At 45.0% G+C, this 26,551-nt stretch overlaps 1 protein-coding gene across 4 annotated transcripts in view; it reads right to left on the reverse strand.

Moving 5' to 3' along the window:
• The window catches only part of OPHN1 (oligophrenin 1), a 584,093-nt gene that overhangs the window by 97,275 nt on the left and 460,267 nt on the right, over nucleotides 1–26,551 (reverse strand). For all 4 annotated transcript variants that reach the window (XM_063937075.1, XM_063937074.1, XM_063937076.1 and 1 more), the window contains one exon: nucleotides 24,889–24,994. In XM_063937075.1, coding sequence (XP_063793145.1) covers nucleotides 24,889–24,994 — 106 coding nt within the window. The remainder of the gene's footprint in view (nucleotides 1–24,888; nucleotides 24,995–26,551) is intronic.

The raw sequence follows: 26,551 nt of genomic DNA on the forward strand, positions 1-26,551 counted from the left end.
TGCTTCCACTATTCTGTTTTTCTTGTGGCTATCTTTTGTACTTTCCTTGTCTTCTCCTATTTCTCTTGGGGTGGCCTTCCTCAGGCTCATCATGACACATATCGGGTTGTCATGCGCACCAAGTGATGCAATCTTTCATAAATAGCCATGCCTCTTAAATCATTGTCTATCAACGTTAAGGGTTTAAACCCTCCCAAGAAATGTACTGTGATCCTAGGGGCCTGTAGGAGAGAAAAAGCTGATATTGCTTTTTTACAGGAAACGCACCTTACTGGTTCACACACCCAGCTTTGGGGAAGGTGGTTTTCCCAATCCTATTTTGCCTCGGCAACCTGTAAAAAACGCGGGGTAGCCATTTTAATACACCGCGGTATCCCATTTGTCCACACGAAAACAGTGGCAGACCCCGAAGGGCGCTTCCTTATTGTAATCGGCACCCTCCGCTCACTGACCCCCACATTAGTGTCAGTTTACGCTCCTAACCAGGACCAATCCCTGTTCTTTGACTCATCTAAACGAATGGACAGAGAAGCACAAGGTCATATCATCATGGGAGGCGATTTTAACACTATTATTGACCCATTATTAGACCGAACCAATCCTCCTCCTCATGCTTCCATGATGACCCTCCCCAGGGCCTCTCGTACCCTTGTTGCTTCTCTGAAACATCACAGACTTTGCGACGTTTGGTGTTTTCAGCACCCACACACTAAAGACTTTACCCACTTTTCAGCCCCACATCAACACTATTCTAGGATCGACATGATTCACGTATCTTCTAATCTTACCCTGATGATTGTCGACACAGGTATTCCCCCATCTATGTGGACGGACCATGCAGGTCTCTATCTTTCTTTAGATATGTACCGCACCCCCCGTAGGATATACAAATGGCGTTTGGACAATTCTCTTTTACAACACCCTTCCGCTTTGGCTGAAATAAGATTGGCGATCGCCCACTACTTTGCGGAGAATGTTTCTCCTGACATCTCCTCTAGTGTTCTCTGGGAAGCACACAAGGCCACTATACGGGGTTCTCTAATTGCTAAATCTCTAGCAGTTAAGAAAAAAGCTGCACTGGAGATTCAGTCTCTCGAATCTCAAATTTCCATTTTATTGACTCAACACATGACGTCCATTCATGCCTCTGTGCTCTCTCAAATAGAATCCCTTCGAGGTCAACTGAATACCCTCCTCTCCCACCGCGTTGCATTAATCCTGCAAAAACTGCGGCAACGCTTTTTAGACAAAGTAGATAAAATTGATTCTGTACTGGCCAACAAACTACGTCGTAAGCAGGTGTTAGGCGCAATAGATAAAATCTACTCCTCGCGCCGCGGTTCTTATATTTATAATCCTGACGAGATGGTTGAGGAATATAGGACCTTTTATAGTTCTCTTTATAATCTGCCAGAATTTTCCTCCTCTTCTCCTTTCTCTCCCTCTTCTTCTTCGTCCTCTACCGGGGTCGAGGGAGTGCGCTCATACTTGTCTAATATCCCCCTACCCACTATCTGAAGCTCAATTGGATGTACTTAATAGTCAGGTTTTGGATGAGGAGACAATTGCAGCTATTCAATCCATGCGAACATCTGCCGCTCCAGGAAAAATGTTTTTTTTTCCGGTAAATTCCTAGACGGAGTCCATGCACTTTACCGCTCCTCCTCAGCACAGGTTTTAGTCAATGGCGCTGCTTCCGCTAGTTTTAGAATTGCCAACGGTACTAGACAGGGTTGCCCGCTTTCGCCCCTTATATTTGCACTGATTATGGAACCTTTGGCGGCAAGCATTCGCAGTACCAAGGCTATCCAAAGAGTATCCACGGGCTTCTCCGAACATAAAATTGCACTTTACACGGATGATATCCTGATCACTCTTACTTAACTAGCTCGGTCTCTCCCATCTTTGTTATCCGAAATTCGTCTATATTCTCAATACTCAGGTTATAAAATTAATGTTGATAAAACGGAGGTTCTTGATTTTTATGTCCCAGTGGTGCTTAAGCAAGATTTGGAAACTCTGCTACCCTGTAACTGGCACAAAAAGAAAATCAAGTACCTCGGTATCTATCTGACTCACCATCATCACCAGCTGTTTCAGGCAAACTACCCTCTTCTATTGGATAACATCAGTTCTGACCTGCTTGAGTGGTCTAATCACTACATCTCTTGGATAGGCAGAATAAATTCTGTTAAAATGAGCGTACTTCCTCGGCTTCTATATCTGTTTCAAACCCTCCCGATATATGTTCCTCCCTACGTCTTTAAAACCCTGCAACGTCAAACTTCTCACTTCATATGGAACCATAAGCGCCCACGTGTTAGACTTAAACTACTCCAACGTCCTTCTAGTGGTGGTGGCCTGGGAATTCCTGACTTTAGAAATTATTTCTATGCTGCGCAGCTTTCTCATTGTGTGCAATGGTGTAGCTCGGGCGGGGTGGGGAAGGTCTGGGTAAAAATTGAAGCAGAGGAGTTGGGTTTAGCAACAATGTCTTCATTAATGTGGCTATCTAAGACTTCACGTCCGCGAGCATTTCGTTCCCACCCTGTTGTATGTCACTCATTAGCTGTCTGGGACTTAGTAAATAGACGATTTAAACTGGCTCCACTCACGTCACCTCTGATCCCACTATTCCATAATCCGGCTTTCCACCCAGGGCTGTGCAGGTCCTCTTTTACCACCTGGCTCTTGGGCAACATATATTACCTTAATGATATCACTACTAATAATACTTTCCCTCAGTTTTCAGTGGTTCATGACAGAACAACAATCCCATCCACAGATTTCTTTCGCTATCTTCAAATACGTCACTTTCATTCCACAATCATTTCAACTCTCACTAACAGAAATTTATCCTCCTTTGAATACATTTGCTGGAAACGATCCACTACCAGGGATTTAGTCTCTAGTATCTCTGCTAGTATCTTAGTGAGGACCCTGGCCCTGTCCGGGACCCTCATGAACTAGCCTGGGAATTGGACTTAGGACACACTACAGATGGATTTACGGATTCATATTATAAAGTGTTTGCAAAAGAACTGGCCCCACATCTTACCTCTTTGTTTAATGATGTCTTGGATGGTGCATCTTTAATGCCCGAAACAACACGGGCGGATATCGTGGTTATCCCGAAGCCTGATAAAGACCCCACAAGATGCTCCAACTATAGGCCGATTTCACTATTGAACGTAGACCTCAAAATTTATGCAAAAATCTTAGCCAATCGCCTGGCCCCCTTGTTACCTGGCCTGGTCCACCCGGACCAGGTTGGATTTATACCGGGACGCCAGGCGTCTGATAATACCAGACGGGCCATTGACCTAATTCATTCTATCCATAAAAGAAAAACCCCCTCTCTTGTTTTGGCCCTAGATGCGGAAAAAGCCTTTGACTGTATTTCATGGCCATTTGCGTTTGCCGTCCTTGGAAAAATGTTTTTTTCCGGTAAATTCCTAGACGGAGTCCATGCACTTTACCGCTCCTCCTCAGCACAGGTCAATGGCGCTGCTTCTGCTAGTTTTCGAATTGCCAACGGTACTAGACAGGGTTGCCCGCTTTCGCCCCTTATATTTGCACTGATTATGGAACCTTTGGCGGCAAGCATTCGCAGTACCAAGGCTATCCAATGAGTATCCACGGGCTTCTCCGAACATAAAATTGCACTTTACGCGGATGATATCCTGATCACACTTACTGAACTAGCTCGGTCTCTCCCATCTTTGTTATCCGAAATTCGTCTATATTCTCAATACTCAGGTTATAAAATTAACGTTGATAAAACGGAGGTTCTTGATTTTTATGTCCCAGCGGTGCTTAAGCAAGATTTGGAAAACTCTGCTACCCTGTAACTAAGGTTTGGTCTCTCTGGCTGGCTTCTCAACACGCTCCCTCGCCATTTGTTACCTGAGATGCTAAACATAAGGCTTAAATCCTTTTTGACCTTGGAAGTCACCCCCCCCCCCCCCCTTCTTCTTTTCTTGATTTATTTTCTTTCTCCTTTTTTCTGTTTGTCTTTCTTTCCTTCTATCTTCTCTCCTCTCTTCTACCCTATTTCTTTCTCTCTATGACGGCTGGCCACACCGTCGCTGCGAAATATCTTTTTCCTTCTTAAATATCTAAAATTGGATCCCTTTTTTTTACTGAAGTTACTATTTGTAATTACTATTGTAATGCTTGCTGGCAAGATTTCCTTGCACGTTTCTTGAGATGTATTCTGTGTGATCCACTCAATAACATGGTGTTAAAAAAAAATAAGAAAGCAGAGAGATCAGTTAGTATTGGATCGTTGGAGTCAATAAGAAGAGTAGTCCACTCCAAAGCTTTGCCCCTGAGAGCTTGAAGGAAATACTTGACTGCATTAGATGGAGTGATGTCCTCAGTTGATTTTGACTCAATATCCGAAAGGTACTGACGTGCTAGAGCATGAAATTGGATTAAATCTCCCTCGAAGAAAACAGATGGAGAAACTTTAGATGAACACTTGGCAGACTGATCAGTAGACAAAGACTTAGATTCTTAAATTAGATTGGTAGCTGGAGACCCTGGATTTGTTGATGAATAGACACGGAGACAGACGGAAGTCTATTCTTGAGACTGGAAGATAGAAGTCCTTTATTGGGACAGGCTGACATATGTTCTTTACCTGAACAAACGGAAGGATACGGATTGAATCCTGATGAACTTGAACTGGCTGGAACCAGAGGAGACTGTACCGGACTTATGGACGAGACCAGATTGAGTCCAGACAAACTTGAACCGGCTGAAACTGGCGGAGACTTTGGACCTACGAATGGAACCGGATTGGGTCCAGAGATATTGGAATCGGCTGGAACCGAAGGAATCTTCAGACAGACGGATGGAACCAGATTGAGTCTGGAGACAGTTGAATCAGCTGGAACTGAAGGAGTCTTTGGACCTACGGATGGAACCGGATTGGGTCCAGAGATATTGGAATCGACTGGAACCGAGGGAATCTTCAAACAGACGGATAGAACCGGATTGAGTCTGGAGACAGTTGAATCAGCTGGAACTGAAGGAGTCAGAATCTGGTTAGAACTGGAATGAGTGGAATCCAAGTGTTCAATTAGTCCATCCTGGACGCCAACATGGTAACACTCTCAGAAGGCAGCAAACAGGAGTCTATGTCTGTATCTGTGGCCCTAACAACTCTACCTGGGATCTTGGCCCTGGATACTTCCCTTGAAGCTTAAAGTCTGGAGACCCCACCTGGGGTTGACGAATCAGACACTTCTCTAAGGGTTGATAATTCCAGCACCCCTTCTGGGGTTAACAGATCAGAAATTCCTCTTTGGGTAGAAGACTCATATGCCACTTCTAGAGCCTGAACATTGGATACCCCTCCTTGGGCTGCAGAAACGAACGCCCCTCCTTAGCCTGTAGAAACGAACGCCCCTTCTTGGGCTGCAGAAACGAACGCCCCGAACTTGGGCTGCAGAATTTGACTTCCCTTTGGTGAAGAAAGTCTTAATCCCTTTGGTTTCCCAGAATTGGAAATGGGGCTCCTGGTCACAGGACCCCAATTGTAGAATTGGGTTTTTCTTTGATCGACCTTCTTATTGTTCCTGACCGGATCAGAAGAAGCTGAAGACTCCACATAGGAAGGTTTGTAATTATGAATGCTCTGATGTGGAGATCTAACACACTTCCTTGGCTTACTGAGAGAACAGTCTTTAATAAAGTGATCAGAACCCCCACAGTAGAAACAGAGTTGAAACTGCATGCGACGCCCGCGTTCCTCTTCAGAAAGTCTAGACCGCGGCTTACTCCGTAACTTATCTTTACTTGGTGCAAGGGGAAAGGACTTAGACATAGGGAGATTGGCAGCTGTCGCATCTTTGTTCTCAGCAGACTGTGGGAAGGCTTTCATGGAGATGGGAGCAGAGATATTAGGAGTATCACTGAAACACTTTTAAATAATCGGGACAATGCTAGAGAGAAGATCGTGTAACTGTTCCAACAGTTGATTGAGAGTCCTTAAATATTCAAATTTATAAGCGACAGGGAACAGTGAGGACCGGGAATGATGAACAGAGGAGATCTTCCCCTTAACAGGAATGTCTTTCACAAAAATGTCAGAGAGTTCTCTTGAATCAGATACATGAAGAGGAGTATCAGGTGTACTTGAAGCTTGGGAATCACTCGTAGGAACAGAAATGGAGTTAACCAGAGAAATTTTTGACTGGCGAGGAGATGCATTGTCTTGTACTGGAAGGCTAAAGCATTCAATAGGTACTGTAGTCAGAACACTGGACGCCCCTGAACCGCTTAGGGTCATTTGTATTCCATCCAGCCGAGGGGAGAGGTCCTGGAGACAGCGAATCACATGGCCCTGTGCAGCCTCCTGATGTTCAAGGCGGGCTGCAAGTTCTTGCAGCTTGGACCTGGTCAGTGCTTACTGTCAATTAGGTCAGTGCTTACTGTCACAACTGAGGGCTGGTGCTGACCTGGGAAAGCCTCGGTTGTAGGGGCTGATGTGTACGTGGACCCTTAGCACAAATGCCCGAAGGCGTGACCAAGACAACTTTGTAAAAGTTTAAAATGTTTTATTGAACACAGTTCACTTTGCACACTGACAGTTCACGGAAGACAGTGGTACTCAGTATTATGGAGTTGTAGCACAACAGGAGAACACACAGTTCCTTAAGTATAGGTATAGTAGAATGCTGTTGGGAGTAGTGTAACTCAGTAAAGTCTTGGAAGACCTGGAAATGGAATAGTCCAGAGAACCAACAGCCATCCGCTGTATAAATGGTATGAGTAGGAACTGACCAGCAGATGACACACTGGAAGCTGGAGATGCTGGTGGAATGCTGAATGAGGTGTGTACTTGTGAACTGCCAGGGATGCCGAGTGGAACCGGCTCAGGTGGTGAGGGTGCTACGGAACTCACAGATGAAGTGAGGTTTAGCTGATAGGAGCACCGATGGTGAACTGTGAGATGATGTTCGAACACCAATGTAGTAGGAGATCAAATGAGGAAACACTGGTGATGCTGGAGAGCGATGATGGAACACCGATGAAGCTATCAATTGATGGCGGAACACCGATGATGACTGGAGATCGATGGCGGAACACCGATGGTGACTGGAGATCGATGGCGGAACACGGATGGTGACTGGAGATTGATGGCAGAACACCGATAGTGACTGGAGATCGATGACGGAACACCGATGGTGACTGAAGATATATGGCGGAACACCGATGATTACTGGAGATCGATGGCGGAACACCAATGATTACTGGAGATTCAAGGCGGAACACCGATGGTTACTGGCAGGGCAGAGCACTGCTGGAAGCCGGTGTCGGGTAACTGCCGGTCACAGGATACAATGCTGGGACACAGCAGAATCAGGCTGCACCGCAAGATGGTAGCAGTTGCGGGTCTCAAGTGGAGCTAGACGCAGGAGCTGGAATCCCTGGAATAATAGCTGAATAACCACAGACAGGAGAGACTTGTATCACTGGGTTTGACAACCAAGCACTGACATCTTTCCAGCCCAGGAACAGGATATTTATACCTGCTGAGAAGCAGGCATTGGCTGGCTGATTAGGCAGAGTCCAGAGTGCAGCTGCTGGGTAATTAGGCAGAGACCAGAGTACAGCTGATAGGCTGAAAAGTAACATGTGATGTAAACAAACATGGCTGCGCCCATGTTTGAATTTGGAGGGAAAGACTGTAACTTGCATGTGAGTTTTAACCATGGTGCTGCCAGAATCACAATGAAGAGACTTGAGGCAATGGGATGCAGCATGCTGCATGCAGACAGCGAAGATGGAATCCAGGCTTGGAACGCTGGAACAGTCTCAGGAGGCATTTGAAAGGTAAATACATAAGAGAAATTACCCGGATCATGACACAATCTTGTTGAGATCCTCACTAAAGAGGATGTTTCCTTTAAACGGGAGCACCTCCAGGGTTTTCTTAGAGTCCAAGTCCACACAGGACCGCAACCAGAGAAAACGGCAATCCAAAATAGATGTTGTAGCACACCTGCATCTGAAGCTGCTTCTTTAATGTAATGAGATGCCGTGACAATATAAGAGAGACATTGTCTGGCATGTTCAAAAAAATTGGATGGAAACTCAGCCTCTATTTCCGGAGCCCATGCCTCAATATCTTCTGCGGCCCAAGTAGCTGCAATGGTGTGCCTATGCGCAGCCCTTGCAAGGGTATAGATAGCTTTTAAACAGCCCTCCACACACTTATCCGTTGGATCCTTGAGAGAAGTGACGGTAGTGACAGGCAAGCTATTTGCGAATCTACTGGCGGTGGCGTTTTCCAATTTTTACTCAATTCTGCCGCAAGGGGATATCGGGCCAGCATCTTCTTGTGCGGGGTAAATTTCTTTCCTGGGTTCTCCCAGGATTCCTGACGTATGTCAACCAAATGGTCAGAATGAGGTAAAACCAATTTAGTAGACTTCTGACGTTTGAACCTGTCCGGTTTCTTAGATGTAGTAGCAGGCTCAGGATCATCATCAATCTGAAGAATGAGCCTGATAGCCTCTAATAGATCAGGAACATCCACCTGTGAAACAGATTCCTCATCAGAAACGTCATGATCATTGTCTGTGGGGTCAGTATACACACCATCTTCATCAGAAGAGGTATCCGGAACATGTGTGGATTGAGAGGAAGTAACAGCCCGCTTAGAGAACTTCTTAGGTTTAGTCTTAGGCGGGCGAGGGTCAGGAATACGTTTATCCAAAAAGTTATTCAAGTGCTATAACTGAGTGGACAGAGCATCTGTCCATGGCAGATTAACTGCAGGGACCATATAAGGCTGATAAGGCACAGTAGGTCGCATAGGGGGCGCAAGTCTACTTACCAGCGTAGTCAGTAAATGAGAAAACGCAGACCAAGGCGGGCCCTGATGTGCCCCCATTGTTTCAAACTGACTGAGGGGTACAGAACCCCCAGAACCTGAACCCTCCGCAGCCATGTTAATCTCAAATGCATCTGGGACATCATAACCGCGCACGGCGGAATCAGCCCCAGACCCATTGCGCCCTGTAGCTGACATGATATGAAAGCGTAAAACACGGGCGACACAGTACAATATCAGCAGATATAATAACTAACACAACCCCCCCGTGCAGTGTGACAGCACAAACAGAGGATTTCGGAGGTAAAATGTGACTGAAAAACACAGAGAAAAATACAAAATACGTATATCCTGTGAAATACCTATATTATCTAATAACCCTGACGCACGGAGCCCTCTCAGGTTACAGAATATAGGGATAGCAGTAGGAGTGAGATACATGGAGTAGAAATCACCCAGCAGCTACACACACACACACACACACACACACACACACACACACACACACACACACACACACACACACGTACAATGCAGGAATCATGACAAACAATAAAACTGCACTGGACTAGCAATACAATTACTGAGTAAGGCTATGTATATAAACAGATATATCAATGCACAGTAAAAAACTGGATGAATATCACAGGGTACTTGTACTAAATAACCCTGAAGTATGCATTTGTTCTTAACTAACACTGTCTAAACGACATGTAGAATACTTAAGTGTCCTGTAAATGCACAGCGCTGATGATGCAGGGGGCTTTACAGAGGAGGCATCACCCAGCAGTCCCAGAATCAGCGCAGCTGTCTGTAATTGCACCCAAACGCTGACAGGGAGTGAGGGAGACAGAGAGATGCAGCTCCAGGGTGGGAACATTTACTCTAAATGGCACCCAGGGGCTGGGGGAGGGGCTACAGGCCAGAGCCTTATCCCCTTGCTGGACTTCACCACCGGGTGCTGCGGGCCTTAATAAAATGGATTATAGCCTAATCCGACCTGTGCCCTTGCCCTGGTGGTCTAGTGGGGTCCCTGTACTGCCACAGTGTCCACGACAGCGTGCGACCCGCCTCCTAATGGCTGCGGCGGATCATGATTTCCAGCGGGTCCCGCCTGGGGTACCCTCTTACCTCCTCCCTGAGTGCAGCCATGCGATCCCGGAGAACTTCGGTTAGTGTGTGCGCCCTGGGTGAAGAACCGGAGCCTCCACTGTAAGTACCCGGCAACCAGGGACGCGGGAGTATACAGCGCCACTGGGGGAGGTGATGGAGCTGCAGCAGGAGATATCAGAATGATATCTAGCACTAGAGTGCCTCTGCTGCAGCCCTTGAAATCTCCTATATTCTTTAAAATAGCTCTTCTTAGTGCTGCTGGAGCAGCCCTGCCTGTTAGCTGCCTGCACTGCAGGCACCAACTTACAAACTGACCTCCTGTGCGCGGAGGCGGGGTTATAGAGGAGGCGGCGCTGAGCATCTTGGGAACAGTCAAAGCTTTTAGCCTGTTGGTGCCTCGGATCAAGATCCTACTCTACACCCCCCGATGTTATTCCCTGTGGAATACCAGTGTACTCCGCTGCAGAAATCATGCATATCCTCTAGTGTATATGCCCATTTGCACGCTCTCAAAGGTTGCATACAACATACTCTGGTTGGAAGTGCTGCATGGCCAATCAAACAATGGGCCTAATTCAGACCTGATCGCTCGCTAGGGGTTTTTTGCACTGCTGCGAACAGACAGTCACCGCCCATAGGGGAGTGTATTTCCGCTTTGCAAGTGTGTGAACGCATGTGTAGCAGAGCTGTACGAACAGATCTTGTGCAGTCTCTGAGTAGCCCAGGACTTACTCAGCCACTGCAAACACTTCAGCCTGTCTGGGACCGGAATTGACGTCAGGAACCCTCCCTGCAAATGCACGGACACGCCTGCGTTATTCCAACCACTCCCAGAAAACGGTCAGTTACCACCCACAAATGGCTTCTTCCTGTCAATCTCCTTGCGATCGCCAGTGCGAATGGATTCTTCGTACAAACCCATCACTGAGCGGCGATCCGCTTTGTACCTGTGCGACGCGCCTGCGCATTGCAGTGCATACGCATGCACAGTCTGTGCCTGATCGCCCGCTGTGCAAAAATGCTAGCAAGCCATCAGGTCTGAATTACCCCCAATGTCGTATGTGGGGCTGTGCAGTGTAATAAGGATGGAAGGAGGTATCATTCCATTGTTCATTACAACACAGTGTGCACGGCCAACCTTGCATGGTCTGGGCCAAAGAAAAAAGGGTGCCCTACTATAACAATGAGGCTGTTGTCCTGATGTGTACCAGGCCTTACTCTTTGGAATGAAACTTATAAAATGTGAAGAAATAATATGGTAGCTCATCAACACATACCATTTAGAAAAAAAACAACCACCTACAGCATCAATGAGGAGTCCCCTGTCTTACGGATAACATCTGTGCAATAGAACAGCCCTATCTGTGATCTTCTGAATGCTTTCTAAAGTATAAGGTGCTGTTATCTGGTGATCACCATAATACCAACTTTCAAACGAGGATATCACAGAGGTTCCAGGATGGGGCAATAATATACTTTACCTGCCCTATCCATATCCGCGAGATCAACTAGTATATCTGCAGTGCAGGTTCATATTCTCTGGCGATAACCATAAAAATAACCATTAAGGGGACAATTTCTAGGAGTGTACTCTTCTCTTTAGAATACGGGTGTCCTGAGTTTAGTAAATCCAGCATGTATTACATAATTTCAAAGGAGAGACTCCCATCCTTATTTTGGTAATTTGCAAATATTACTTTTTTACAACACAAAAAATGGTGCTTTGTGCCAGTATATATTCCCTCTTGGTCCTGACTGATTATAGTCCAATGACACAAACCCACACCAAGGGTACTGTATATATGTGACCTGAAAGTATCCTATAAATAGTATGCCCCACAAACTTCTAATTAGTTAGCAAATAATTATGCACATTTGTTTAACACCTCTATTTATTTATTCATTCATTCATTTATTTTTTTAGGAAAATACAAAACCCTGATCCAACAGGAAATGGTATTTGGGAGTTTCATCCACTACTGTATATATTGAAATAATACAATATTTTAATCTAACAGATTTGAGTTTAGTTTGGCGCCAATGCATTCTATTCTTATAGAAGAACAGTGAGAAACTAGTCACTAAGATCTATCAAAGCTAATGCTGGTACAACAGTATGGCAAAGAAAATGAATTACTAACTACAGAAATGTGGGTGGGGGTAGTGCATTTGGAGCATCTTATGGGTGCCATTAGTGTACTGTTGTAAATCAGGTGCTATGGAATTCTGCACAACCAGTGACTAATCTGGGAGGTATAGTTACCAAACCTTGAAGGGAGAAAAAGTACCAACCAATCAGCTCCTGACAGTTTACAGGTTGTGTTTAAGAAATTAGAAGTTTGAAGCAGATAGTTTAGTACATTATCTCTCTGCAAGGTTTGATAAATCTCCCTGTTAGACACAAAAAGTGTCAGTTTAGCGTGGTTAACACTTAATTGCTAATTTAATTGTAAGCTCCACTTAACAGGGACTGAGGAGAATGATTTAGTGTTCTTTGTAATGCTCTGATCATTGATACTTGGGATACATTTTATGCAGCAGTAGGAAATCTATTTTTATATACTGTATAACAAAATGTGGTTGAAATGTGTACTGTACTGTGTGAATATTTGATAATCTTTTCAATAGCCTATGAATCTGATCAAAGGCAGCTTAAGGGAGGGGTGACAAGGGGGGCCGTCCTGGAGACCCCACACACTGCTTCGGGGGAGTCTCCTTCCGGAGGCTAGGCTGTACATTAACAGCTGAGCACAGTCAGACTCGTGGGATAGTGAAGGGAAACCCTGCAAGACAGTCTGTGCTCCGGCAGTGTTGTCCCCTGCTGCTGTATCAATGACTGGCGGAGGTAGTGCACACACTTGCCTGGCACTGGAGACACATACATAGTAACACAGTTTCTGAGGTTGAAAAAACAGACAATTTGTCCATAGAGTTCAACCTGTTAGTGGTCTCCTACACTGAAGTATTATTAAGACTAATTTTAACTGTGGTGAATGTTTAGCCGTAAACTAAAATACTCAGTTTTTTTATTACTATAGTACATGATTTATATCCTTATCCATTAGGAATTTATAAAGCCCATTCTTAAAAATAATGAACGAGTCCACCATTACTACTCTCTCAGGCAGGGAATTCCAAATGCGTATTGCCCGTACTGTGAAGAAACCTTTCCGTCTCTGTGTGTGAAATCTCCTCTAACCTAAGCAGGTGTTCACGAGTCCTTTTTGATGATCTTTCCAAAAACAGATCCCCCGCTAGCTCTGTGTATTGAACCCTTATATTTGTAAATGTTAATCACATCCCCTCTTAATCACCTTTTTTCCAGTGTAAACATGCCTAACCAAGCAAGCCTTTACTCGTATTCTACAGTCTCCATCCCCTTTATCAATTTGGTCATCCATCTCTGAACCTTTTCTAGTTCCATGATATCCTTTTTGTAGTATGGTGCCTATAACTGTGCACAGTATTCGAGACGTGGCCTCACTAGCGATTTATATAATGGGAGTATAACACTCTAATCCCTTGCATCAATTCCCCGCTTAATGCATGCTAATATCTTGTTTGCCTTTTTTTGCTGCATTCCTACTTTGGGTACTACTCTTAAGTTTGTTATCTATGTGAACACTTAAATCTTTTTCCAGTACAGAATCCCCTAGTTTCTCCTCATTTAGTATGTAAGTAGTGTTCTTGTTACAGAAGTGCATTACCTTACATTTGTCTATATTGAACCTCATTCTCCATTTTGAAGCCCATGCTTCCAGTTTAAATAAGTTGTTCTGAAGAAACTCAGCATCCTCCACCGAATTTATAACCTTACACAATTTGGTATTGTCTGCAATAATTGACATTATGCTCTCTAGACCTGCTTCTAGATCATTTATGAAAATGTTGAATAGTGGTCCAAATACAGATCCCTGTCGCACACCACTGAGTACCTAAGTCCATTTTGAAAAAGTTCCATTTACCACCACTCGCTGCTCCCTTTTATCCAACCAATTACCCAAATGCATAATGTGTTCCCTAACCCAAGTTCTCTTAACCTGTAGATTAGTCTCATGTGAGGTACTCTATCGAAAGCTTTAGCAAAGTCTAAAAAGATTACATCCACCTCTTTACCCTGATCTAGGTTTGCACTAACTGTTTCATAAAAGCCTATTAAGTTAGTTTGACATGATCTATCCTTCACAAATCCATGTTGGTTCCTGTTAATAACCTTATTGGTTTCAAGGAACTCCTGTATTCTATCCCTTAAAATACCTTCCAGTACTTTTCCCACTATAAATGTAAGACTAACTGGTCTATAATTACCCGGTTCAGATTTACTTCCCTTTTTAAATATTGGCACTACTCTGCTAAACACCAGCCTTTGGGAACTAAGGGGGTCATTCCGAGTTGTTCGCTCGTTGACGATTTTCGCTATGCTGCGATTTGTTGCTAAATTCGCATGCGCATGGTACGCAGGGCACATGCGCTTAGTTATTTAACTAAAAACTTAACAGATTTGCTGTGGATTCTGCAGCGCTTTTCAGTCGCACTGCTGATCGGTGAGTGATTGAGAGGAAAGGGGCGTTTCTGGGTGGTAACTTAGCGTTTTCTGGGAGTGTGTTAAAAAAAGCAGGCGTGTCAGGGAAAAACGCGGGAGTGTCTGGAGAAACGTCAAACCAAGAACTAAACGGACCAAGCTGATCGCAATCTAGGAGTAGGTCTGGAGCTACTCAGAAACTGCAAGAAAATATTTAGTAGCAGTTCTGCTAATCTTTTGTTCGCTATTCTGCTAAACTAAGATACACTCCCAGAGGGCGGCGGCCTAGTGTTTGCAATGCTGCTAAAAGCAGCTAGCGAGCGAACAACTCGGAATGACCCCCTATGCCTGATGTAAGTGAGTCCATGAAAATCAAATATAAGGGTTTTACTAATTCGGTGTGTAGCTCCAAGAGAACCCTTGGGTGAATTTCATCAGGACCAGGTGATTTATTAATCTTCATTTTTTTTAATCTGTCACAAACGTCTTCTTCACTTAAATAAGCACTTTGCAGTGGGACATTCTCATTGCTGAGGTTATACATCAGTCCCGCCATCTGGTCCTTTCTTGCGAATACTGATGAGAAAAACTTGTTTAATTCTTCCACTACGTCAATGTCGTCTTTGATTAGGACAACCAACTTGCCTTTCAAGGGGCCTATACTCTCTTTCTTTAATCTTTTGCTGTTGATGTATTTAAAAAACTTTTTGGGGTTTGATTTACTTTCCTTTGATATTAGCTTTTTTTGTTTCTATTTTAGACTCTCTGATTTCTTTTTTGCATATTTTGTTACAATCCTTATAGTACTGGAATGACTCCGCCTTTACGTCTGACTTATACTTTTTGAATCCTCGCCTCTTTTTGCCCATTAGTTCCTTAATCTTTTTGTTAAGCCACATTGGTTTGGAATTATTACTCCTTCGTTTGGTGCCCTTTGGAATAAATTTACGGGTATAACTAGCGAGCAATGTTTTTAATATATCTAATTTCTCTGTGGTATTCTTGCCTTGAAACAAAATATCCCAGTCAATGTCCCTTAAAGTTTCCCTCATCATGGCAAAGTTTAGAGTCTTAGTTGAGCCTACTGTATATAGGGCTGTTTGTAAAAACTGATATTGAATGTGACCATATTATGGTCGCTGTTTCCCATGGGTTCCCCTACTATAATATTCAATATCAATTCCTCATTGTTTGTTAGTACAAGGTCTAAGATTGCACTGTACCTAGTAAGTTCCTTGATTAATTGAAGTTGTGATCATATAGTGTGTTAAGAACCTAATAACCCTAGCAGTATCACATGAATCATTGTCCAATTAATCTCTGAATAGTTAAAATCACCCAACACTATTACATCTCCTAATCCTGCCATTTTTTCAATTTGCTTCAGTAACAATTCCTCATCAGACACATTAATATCAGGCGGCTTGTAACGTCCGGCGGCACCGCACTACAGTGGAGAAGCTCTATATAAAATTACAGCTCCCACCAGCCCTTGCTTGTGTGTGTTTGTTTTCTGCAGGGGAGGCTTTGCCAGCGACATTACTAGTGGGGGCCACCACAACCTCGGTTGCCCTGGGCCCCCACCAACCTTAACTCGACCCTGAATCTGAGAAATAGCACATCCTATAGGTATAGGTGCTTACACTACAGCCTCATACATCTCTAGACTACTGTCCTCATACATCTAGCCTCAATACGCCATGCAGTGCGAGATGCCTGATGTAAGTGAGCTGCCAGGTGCCCTGCAACCCTGCTAACTCTGGGCATGTTGTTTTGCCGAATATGCATTGTAATGCAACTAGGAGGCACAAGGAGACTGTGCTGATAAATTTGATATACGATACTTGAAATATTGTGTGTGACTGAGTCTGTATACTAAGCACAACAGAACTTGTATTGGAAAAAAGCTGTGACTGCTACTAGGAGCCCTTCATGTACAGATTCAGAGATTTAGTCACACACATAGTGTCATACAGTATATCAAATTAACCAGTACAGGCTCCTCACGTGTCCTAGTTGCATTTTGGAAAAAAAACGCCCAATGCTAGAAGATTTTTCATGTGACCTGACGTGCTAAGAGGGGTTGTTTGGCATGACTGCAGCATATGAGGAAAATTTCTAAATTCAAGCCATCTACACAAAGACTTTGGTTTGATAAGTCCCTCCATTGGCTGCTTGTATTCTACCGTATTCAATATAAAATACTTTTACTTACATATAGGCTATTAACCAAACTACACTAATGTACATCTCTTCACTTATCAAAATATCTCCCAACCTGACCTCTCCACTCTGCACAAGATCTGCATATTTCATCATTACGCATTACTCTCTTCCATTTACGATTGCAGCATTTCCTTCAGGCTGCACCTACTCTGTGGAATGCCCTCCTAGGCAAAATATGACTCTCCTCTAGCCTCCAAACCTTCAAGCATTCCCTGAGAACTCACCTCTTCATACAAACTTATCACATTCCATAACCACACACATAACCTTCATAAATATTCATATCTAACTAAATCGTGTCTGTACAGTGCACACAGCCTAACATACTGTACAGCATTTTTCTTTTTCTTGACATAACCCTGATCCCAGGCCATCATTGCTGTGTGACTATATCATACAGCCACCAAGAAACTCTGCAATCTGGCTGGACCATTATGCAATAGATAACACCTATCCTTGTGTATCAATGCCTATTTCCATATAGATTGTAAATTTGTGAGCAGGGGCTTCCTACCTCTAGGACTGTCTGTTATTACACAGTTCTGCATTATCACTGTTGTTCCAACTGTAAAGCGCAACGGAATATGCTGCGCTATATTAGAAGCTGTTAATAAATAAGCAGCATATTATCTTGCTTGTTGGAACACATCATGATCTCCATTATGTCTTTGTACCTCCATTTCCATGGTATTTGTGCAATGCATCAGCATTTAGTGTTAGTTCTTAATCTGGGGTTTGTTTTAGTGGGGAACGGGGGTATCAATGCATTTGTAATATACTTAGGATCACATCCTGAATATACTGCCTTCCTTTAGGTATCACAGAACTTAACGCTGTCAGGACTATGCTGCAGTATACTTTAGGTTACTAAGGGGTCTATTTACTAAGCATTGGATGGAGATAAAGTGGACAGAGACAAAGTACCAGCCAGTCAACTCAAAACTGCCATTTCACAGCCTGGGTTTGAAAAATGACAGTTAGGAGCCGGTTGGCTGGTACTTTATCTCCATCCAAGGCTTCCCCGCCTTACGATCAAGTCGGCGGCATCATCATATTATGGCCCTCATTCCGAGTTGATTGCTAGCTGCTTTCGTTCGCAGAGATCAGGCAAAAAAAATAAGAATTTACTTACCGATAATTCTATTTCTCATAGTCCGTAGTGGATGCTGGGGACTCCGAAAGGACCATGGGAATAGCGGCTCCGCAGGAGACTGGGCACAAAGTAAAAGCTTTAGGACTAGCTGGTGTGCACTGGCTCCTCCCCCTATGACCCTCCTCCAAGCCTCAGTTAGGATACTGTGCCCGGACGAGCGTACACAATAAGGAAGGATTTTGAATCCCGGGTAAGACTCATTACCAGCCACACCAAACACACCGTACAACTTGTGATCTGAACCCAGTTAACAGCATGATAACAGAAGGAGCCTCTGAAAAGATGGCTCACAACAACAATAACCCGATTTTTGTAACAATAACTATGTACAAGTAATGCAGACAATCCGCACTTGGGATGGGCGCCCAGCATCCACTACGGACTATGAGAAATAGAATTATCGGTAAGTAAATTCTTATTTTCTCTAACGTCCTAGTGGATGCTGGGGACTCCGAAAGGACCATGGGGATTATACCAAAGCTCCCAAACGGGCGGGAGAGTGCGGATGACTCTGCAGCACCGAATGAGAGAACTCCAGGTCCTCCTCAGCCAGGGTATCAAATTTGTAGAATTTAGCAAACGTGTTTGCCCCTGACCAAGTAGCTGCTCGGCAAAGTTGTAAAGCCGAGACCCCTCGGGCAGCCGCCCAAGATGAGCCCACTTTCCGTGTGGAATGGGCTTTTACAGATTTTGGCTGTGGCAGGCCTGCCACAGAATGTGCAAGCTGAATTGTACTACAAATCCAACGAGCAATCGTCTGCTTAGAAGCAGGAGCACCCAGCTTGTTGGGTGCATACAGGATAAACAGCGAGTCAGATTTTCTGACTCCAGCCGTCCTGGAAACATATATTTTCAGGGCCCTGACTACGTCCAGCAACTTGGAATCCTCCAAGTCCCTAGTAGCCGCAGGCACCACAATAGGTTGGTTTAAGTGAAATGCCGAAAACACCTTAGGGAGAAATTGAGGACGAGTCCTCAATTCCGCCCTGTCCGAATGGAAAATCAGATAAGGGCTTTTACAGGATAAAGCCGCCAATTCTGACACGTGCCTGGCCCAGGCCAGGGCCAACAGCATGACCACTTTCCATGTGAGATATTTTAACTCCACAGATTTAAGTGGTTCAAACCAATGTGACTTTTGGAATCCAAAAAAAAAAACTACATTGAGATCCCAAGTGCCACTGGAGGCACAAAAGGAGGCTGTATATGCAGTACCCCTTTTACAAACGTCTGAACTTCAGGGACTGAAGCTAGTTCTTTTTGGAAGAAAATTGACAGGGCCGAAATTTGAACCTTAATGGACCCCAATTTCAGGCCCATAGACACTCCTGTTTGCAGGAAATGTAGGAATCGACCCAGTCGAAATTCCACCGTCGGGCCTTACTGGCCTCGCACCACGCAACATATTTTCGCCAATTGCGGTGATAATGTTTTTGCGGTTACATCCTTCCTGGCTTTGATCAGGATAGGGATGACTTCATCCGGAATGCCCTTTTTCCTTCAGGATCCGGCGTTCAACCGCCATGCCGTCAAACGCAGCCGCGGTAAGTCTTGGAACAGACAGGGTCCTTGCTGGAGCAGGTCCCTTCTTAGAGGTAGAGGCCACGGATCCTCCGTGAGCATCTCTTGAAGTTCCGGTTACCAAGTCCTTCTTGGCCAATCCGGAGCCACGAATATAGTGCTTACTCCTCACCATCTTATCAATCTCAGTACCTTGGGTATGAGAGGCAGAGGAGGAAACACATACCCTGACTGGTACACCCACGGTGTTACCAGAGCGTCTACAGCTATTGCCTGAGGGTCCCTGGACCTGGCGCAATACCTGTCGAGTTTTTCCCAACGGTTTATAATCCTGTGGAAGACTTCTGGGTGAAGTCCCCACTCTTCCCGGGTGGAGGCCGTGCTGGGGAAGTCTGCTTCCCAGTTGTCCACTCCCGGAATGAATACTGCTGACAGTGCTATCCCATGATTTTCCGCCCAGCGAAGAATCCTTGCAGCTTCTGTCATTGCCCTTCTGCTTCTTGTGCCACCCTCTCTGTTTACGTGGGTGACTGCCGTGATGTTGTCCGACTGGATCAACACCGGCTATCCTTGAAGCAAAGGTCTTGCTAAGCTTAGAGCATTGTAAATGTCCCTTAGCTTCAGGATATTTATGTGAAGTGATGTCTCCAGGCTTGACCATAAGTCCTGGATATTCCTTCCCTGTGTGACTGCTCCCCAGCCTCGCAGGCTGGCATCCGTGGTTACCAGGACCCAGTCCTGAATGCCGAATCTGCGGCCCTCTAGAAGATGAGCACTCTGCAACCACCACAGGAGGGACACCCTTGTCCTTGGTGACAGGGTTATCCGCTGATGCATCTGAAGATGCGACCCGGACCATTTGTCCAGCAGGTCCCACTGGAAAGTTCTTGCGTGGAATCTGCCGAATGGGATTGCTTCGTAGGAAGCCCCCATTTTACCCAGAACCCTTGTGCATTGATGCACTGAGACTTGGCTCGGTTTGAGGAGGTTCCTGACTAGCTCGGATAACTCCCTGGCTTTCTCCTCCGGGAGAAACACCTTTTTCTGGACTGTGTCCAGGATCATCCCTAGGAACAGAAGACACGTCGACGGAACCAGCTGCGATTTTGGAATATTGAGAATCCAATCGTGCTGCCGCAACACTATCTGAGATAGTGCTACACCGACCTCCAACTGTTCCCTGGATCTTACCCTTATCAGGGAATCGTCCAAGTAAGGGATAACTAAAATTCCCTTCCTTCGAAGGAACATCATCATTTCGGCCATTACCTTGGTAAAGACCCGGGGTGCCGTGGACCATCCCTACGGCAGCGTCTGAACTGATAGTGACAGTTCTGTACCATAAACCTGAGGTACCCTTGGTGAGAAGGGTAAATTTTGACATGAAGGTAAGCATCCTTGATGTCCCGAGACATCATGTAGTCCCCTTCTTCCAGGTTCGCAATCACTGCTCTGAGTGACTCAATCTTGAATTTGAACCTCTGTATGTAAGTGTTCAAAGATTTTAGATTTTAGAATCGGTCTCACCGAGCCGTCTGGCTTCGGTACCACAATAGTGTGGAATAATACCCCGTTCCCTGTTGCAGGAGGGGTACCTTGATTATCACCTGCTGGGAATACAGCTTGTGAATGACTTCCAAAACTGCCTCCCTGTCAGAGGGAGACGTCGGTAAAGTCGACTTTTGGAAACGGCGAGGGGGAGACGTCTCGAATTCCAATATGTACCCCTGAGATATTACCTGAAGGATCCAGGGGTCTACTTGCGAGTGAGCCCACTGCGCACTGAAATTCATTGAGAACGGGCCCCCACCGTGCCTGAGCTTGTAAAGCCCTAGCGTCATACTGAGGGCTTGGCAGAGGCTGGAAAGGGTTTCTGTTCCTGGGAACTGGCTGATCTCTGCAGCCTTTTTCCTCTCCCTCTGCCACGAGCGGAAAAGAGGAACCTTTTGTCCGCTTGCCAACAAAGGACTGCGCCTGATAATACGGCGTCTTATTTTGAGAGGCGACCTGGGGTACAAACGTGGATTTCCCAGCTGTTGCCGTGGCCACCAGGTCTAAAAGACCGACCCCAAATGTCCCCTTTCAAAGGCAATACTTCCAAATGACGTTTGGAATCCGCATCACCTGACCATTTTACTGGTACAATTGGACAACGCACTTATACTTGATGCTAGTCGGCAATTATTCCGCTGTGCATCATGCATATATAGAAATGCATCTTTTAAATGCTCTATAGGCAATAATATACTATCCTTATCTAGGATATCAATATTTCCAATCAGGGAATCCGACCATGCCAACCCAGCACTGCACCTCCAGGCTGAGGCGATAGCTGGTCGCAGTATAACACCAGTATGTGTGTAAATAGCTTTTTTTGGATACCCTCCTGCTTTCTATCAGCAGGATCCTTAAGGGCGGCCATCTCATGAGAGGGTAGAGCCCTTGTTCTTACAAGCGTGTGAGCGCCTTATCCCCCCTAGGGGGTGTTTCCCAATGCATCCTAACCTCTGGCGGGAAAGGGTATGCAGCCAATACTTTTTAAGAAATTATTAATTGTTATCGGGGGGAAACCCACGCATCATCACACATTTTATTTCTCAGATTCAGGAAAACTACAGGTAGTTTTTCCCTTACCGAACATAATACCCCTTTTTTGGTGGTACTCGTATTATCAGAAATGTATAAAACATTTTCCATTGTCTCAATCATGTAACGTGTGGCCCTACTGGAAATCACGGTTGTCTCTTCACCGTCGACACAGGAGTCAGTATCCGTGTCGGCGTCTGTATCTGCCATCTGCCTGACGGCCTATGAGACGTCTGGACAGGCACAAGCTGAGTAGCCGGCTGTCTCATGTCAACCACTGTTTTTTTATATAGAGCTGACACTGTCACGTAATTTTCAACAGTACATCCACTCAGGTGTCGACCCCCTAGGGGGTGACATCACTGTTACAGACACTCTGCTCCGCCTCCACATCATTTTCCTCCTCATACATGTCGACACACACGTACCGACACCCAGTACACACACAGGGAATGCTCTGATAGAGGACAGGACCCACTTAGCCCTTTGGGGAGACAGAGGGAGAGTTTGCCAGCACACACCAGAGCGCTATATATGTATAGGGACAACCTTACAATAAGTGTCTATCCCTTATAGCTGCTTATATCTGTTATTTTGCCAAATAAGTGCCCCCCTCTCTTTTTTACCCTGTTTCTGTAGTTGCAGGATGCAGGGGAGATTCTGGGAGCCTTCCTACCAGCGGAGCTGTGTGGGAAAAATGGCGCTGTGTGCTGAGGAGATAGGCCCCGCCCCCTTCACGGCGGGCTCTTCTCCCGCTTTTTACTGGAAAACTGGCAGGGGTTAAATACATCCATATAGCCCAGGAGCTATATGTGATGTATTTTTCGCCAACTAAGGTAAATTCATTGCTTCCCAGGACGCCCCCCCCCAGCGTCCTGCACCCTCAGTGACCGGAGTGTGAAGTGTGCTGAGAGCAATGGCGCACAGCTGCAGTGCTGTTCGCTACCTTATGAAGACAGGAACGTCTTCTGCCGCCGATTTATGGACCTCTTCTTGCTTCAGCATCTGTAAGGGGGCCGGCGGCGCGGCTCCGGGACCCATCCATGGCTGGGCCTGTGATCGTCCCTCTGGAGCTAATGTCCAGTAGCCTAAGAAACCCAATCCACTCTGCACGCAGGTGAGTTCGTTTCTCTCCCCTAAGTCCCTCGATGCAGTGAGCCTGTTGCCAGCAGGTCTCACTGAAAATAAAAAACCTATTTAAACTTTTACTCTAAGCAGCTCAGGAGAGCCACCTAGATTGCACCCTTCTCGTTCGGGCACAAAATCTAACTGAGGCTTGGAGGAGGGTCATAGGGGGAGGAGCCAGTGCACACCAGCTAGTCCTAAAGCTTTTACTTTGTGCCCAGTCTCCTGCGGAGCCGCTATTCCCATGGTCCTTTCGGAGTCCCCAGCATCCACTAGGACGTTAGAGAAAACGGCAATTCTGCGCATGCATATGGGGCGCACTGCGCACGCACAACGTAATTTCACAAAAGCCGTTGTAGTTTCACACAATGTTTAGGGACGCTTTTCAGTCGCACTGCTGGCCGCAGAGTGATTGACAGAAAGTGGGTGTTTCTGGGTGGTAACTGACCGTTTTCGGGGAGTGTGTGTAAAAACGCAGGCGTGTCAGATAAAAACGCAGGAGTGGCTGGGGAAACGAAGGCGTGGCTGGCCGAATGCAGGGCGTGTTCGTGACATCAAAACAGGAACTAAATAGTATGAAGTGATCGCAAGCTAGGAGCAGGTCTCGAGCTACTCAGAACCTGCACAATCTATTTTTGTAGCAGCGCTGCGATCTTTTCGTTCGCACTTCTGCTAAGATAAACTCCCAGAGGGCGGCGGTTTAGCGTCTGCATGGCTGCTAAAAGCAGATAGCGAGCGAACAACTCGGAATGAGGGCCTATGTTCTGAGGAAGCCGCCGACTTGATCGTAAGGCGGGGAAACGCGTTAACCAGCCGTACAATACCAGCCGGCTTTTACTGATTCCCTCACACTAAGGAGCAGAACGAGACAATTGTGCCTTGCGCCTGTTGCGGTGCTTAGAGGCGGGAGTGGTGTCTGTGGCGTGGAACGCGTGCGGTGTGCAGCCTGACATGGAGAGCGGGAGAGTGCTCACCGTTCTACACCTGTGACGGTGTTTAAAGCAGGAACAACGTTCTTTCACACAAGACCGCCAGCAAATAGCCTGAGATTGTGGAGAGGAGAGTGCTCTTTACTCTATGTGCCTGCTGTGATGTGCTGAATAACAGCGAAATGCTAATGAATATCATCGGTGAGTCACTGCAATTTTAATATCAATTATAGCAAGGCATTCTTATTATTCCTCTGGATATGTCCGCATTCAAAGGATTAGCTACCAGCGGCCGGGAGGACCTTTTATATTTATAAGACTGTGCTCGGGCATTAAGGATTCCATCTAGGTAACACCAATCATCTGCATTTGGACACTCCAAGCTCTAAAAATTAACACCTATATTTTAGATCTATTGTGAATTCTCCAAATGTGCTTTTCTAAGTGGGGTTAATTTTAATTTTATTTACCGGCCGATAATCTACTGTATTGCACTATAAAAATTTATTGTTTTTATATTCATGTATTATGCATTATAATTATTAAAATCAATAGTATTTAAATACCAGTGCTTCTCTTTTCTTCACTTGTGGAGAATTTCTGTTTCTAGCTCTGACTTGTGTGCAGGGGAGCGGAGCTACACAGACCGAGCAGGGCTGCTGGCAGAGAGAACCTGCTGTGTCACGCCCAGCAAGTGGCGTCCCTAGGCACGTGCCTCACATGCCTAGTGGGAAATCTGCCACTGCTGCAAGCTAGTCGAGTTGTAGTACAGGGTTAACCCTTTTCCACTGAGCAGCGACCACTACAGTACAAATGGAGCAGTAAGAGGCCTTAGTGTATGCATACTTGAATGTTCTCTGCTTACCTGGAAAGGTGATTTATAATGAGCTCCAGCATTTCCCGGTGTTTGTCTGGCAGTTTGTACACCAGGCAATGAATGGCTCCCAAGCGGTAATCAAGATTCTCCGACTCTGCAAAGGGAAACAATGAATGTCAAGCAAAATATATTTGTTTTCACTTACATACCTTAATGATGATGAACACAGTTCAGAGATTCTCAAACGCGGTCCATAAGGCACACCAATGGTCAAGGTTTTATTAATATCCATGACTCAGCACAGATGGTTAAATTGAATTGACTGAGGTACTAATTAAGTCACCAGTGGCCAAGCATGGGTGTACTTAAAGCCTGGACTATTGGGGTGCCTTTAGGACCGCGTTTGAGAACCTCTAATATAGTTCATAATGCTGGTCAAGTGCAGCAAAACGCAACAAAAGCTGAGGAATGATATTATGGACTGAACAAAAGGCGGGCTGTACACTACTAAAGTGTAAAGTCCCCGTGGCCCAATGTGGCTCCAAATTACAGCTGCTAGCGACTTTATAGGCTGCATTTTCCCACTAGCGCTGCCTGCAATAATGTCTGTCTCCACCCTGTGTGGGCAATGGTGGATGTAACGATTCTTCTTATACCCTGCCACACTAGTTTGTGTAAAAAAACAAAAAACAAAACACTTCATAAGAATTCTGAAATAAATTAGCTAATGGGAGATGACAACTTAGAGAAAATAGGATTGAGGGTAAAAATGCATTTAAGACTGATAAGACATGGTTGCCTCAAAAACCTATTGGTTTTCATAGATGTGGTAAAATAGATTGTTTATCGTGTAGTTATCTTCCTTGTAAAAGGAAGTTTCAGTCGTTTGTTACAAAAGAAAAGTTTCAAATAAAAGAATTCATTAACTGTCTGTCCACATACGTTATTTATTTATTAACGTGTGTATGTGGCAGACAATATGTAGGTCGCACTACACGAACACTGCATGTACACTTTATGGAGCATCGGCGTAATATAAGGAAAAATGCTCAACACCCAGTATCGAACCATATAACTCGGTGTTGTAAAGGAAATTTTGAAGGTATTACTATGATGGCTATAGAACAAATCAAGCAGACCAAACGGAGGGGAAATAGATATGGGTTATTATGTAGGCGTGAAGCGTACTGGATTTTTCAGTTAGACACGATGTTGCCAAACGGATTAAATGACACCGTGGAATTAAATGGGGTTTAGGAGTGAGTGGGACCATGGGATGGTGTGATCATATAGTATTTCGAATTGTCTCTTTTGTGTGCCACCGTGAAACGGGGCCAGGATTGCGGGGTGTGTGCTTAATTGTACTTATTGAATATTCATTATAGGCTTATTCAGATTTTAATTGGTTAGATGTAGGTTAGAGATTTAGAAATTTAGATCTATTTAATCAAATAAGAGAAGAGAAATAGGGGGAACTAAATTATCTATGTATACTAATTGATGGGTAATGAATATTAAAGGGATTGAATATATGTGTCTGTTTTTTAAAAAGATAAACATATATATATTCTCCCCTTTTTAGGAGGTAGGACCAACACCAAGATGTAAATTTTGGGATGCAAGAAGGAAAAAAGTTTTATATCTGTGTGTGTGATAATAATAGGGGTAATTTTATGCTTAGGCACATGTAAAATCATGAGTCTAAAATATG

Source organism: Pseudophryne corroboree, chromosome 8 (genome assembly GCF_028390025.1).
Source record: "Pseudophryne corroboree isolate aPseCor3 chromosome 8, aPseCor3.hap2, whole genome shotgun sequence".
Taxonomy (NCBI): domain Eukaryota; kingdom Metazoa; phylum Chordata; class Amphibia; order Anura; family Myobatrachidae; genus Pseudophryne; species Pseudophryne corroboree.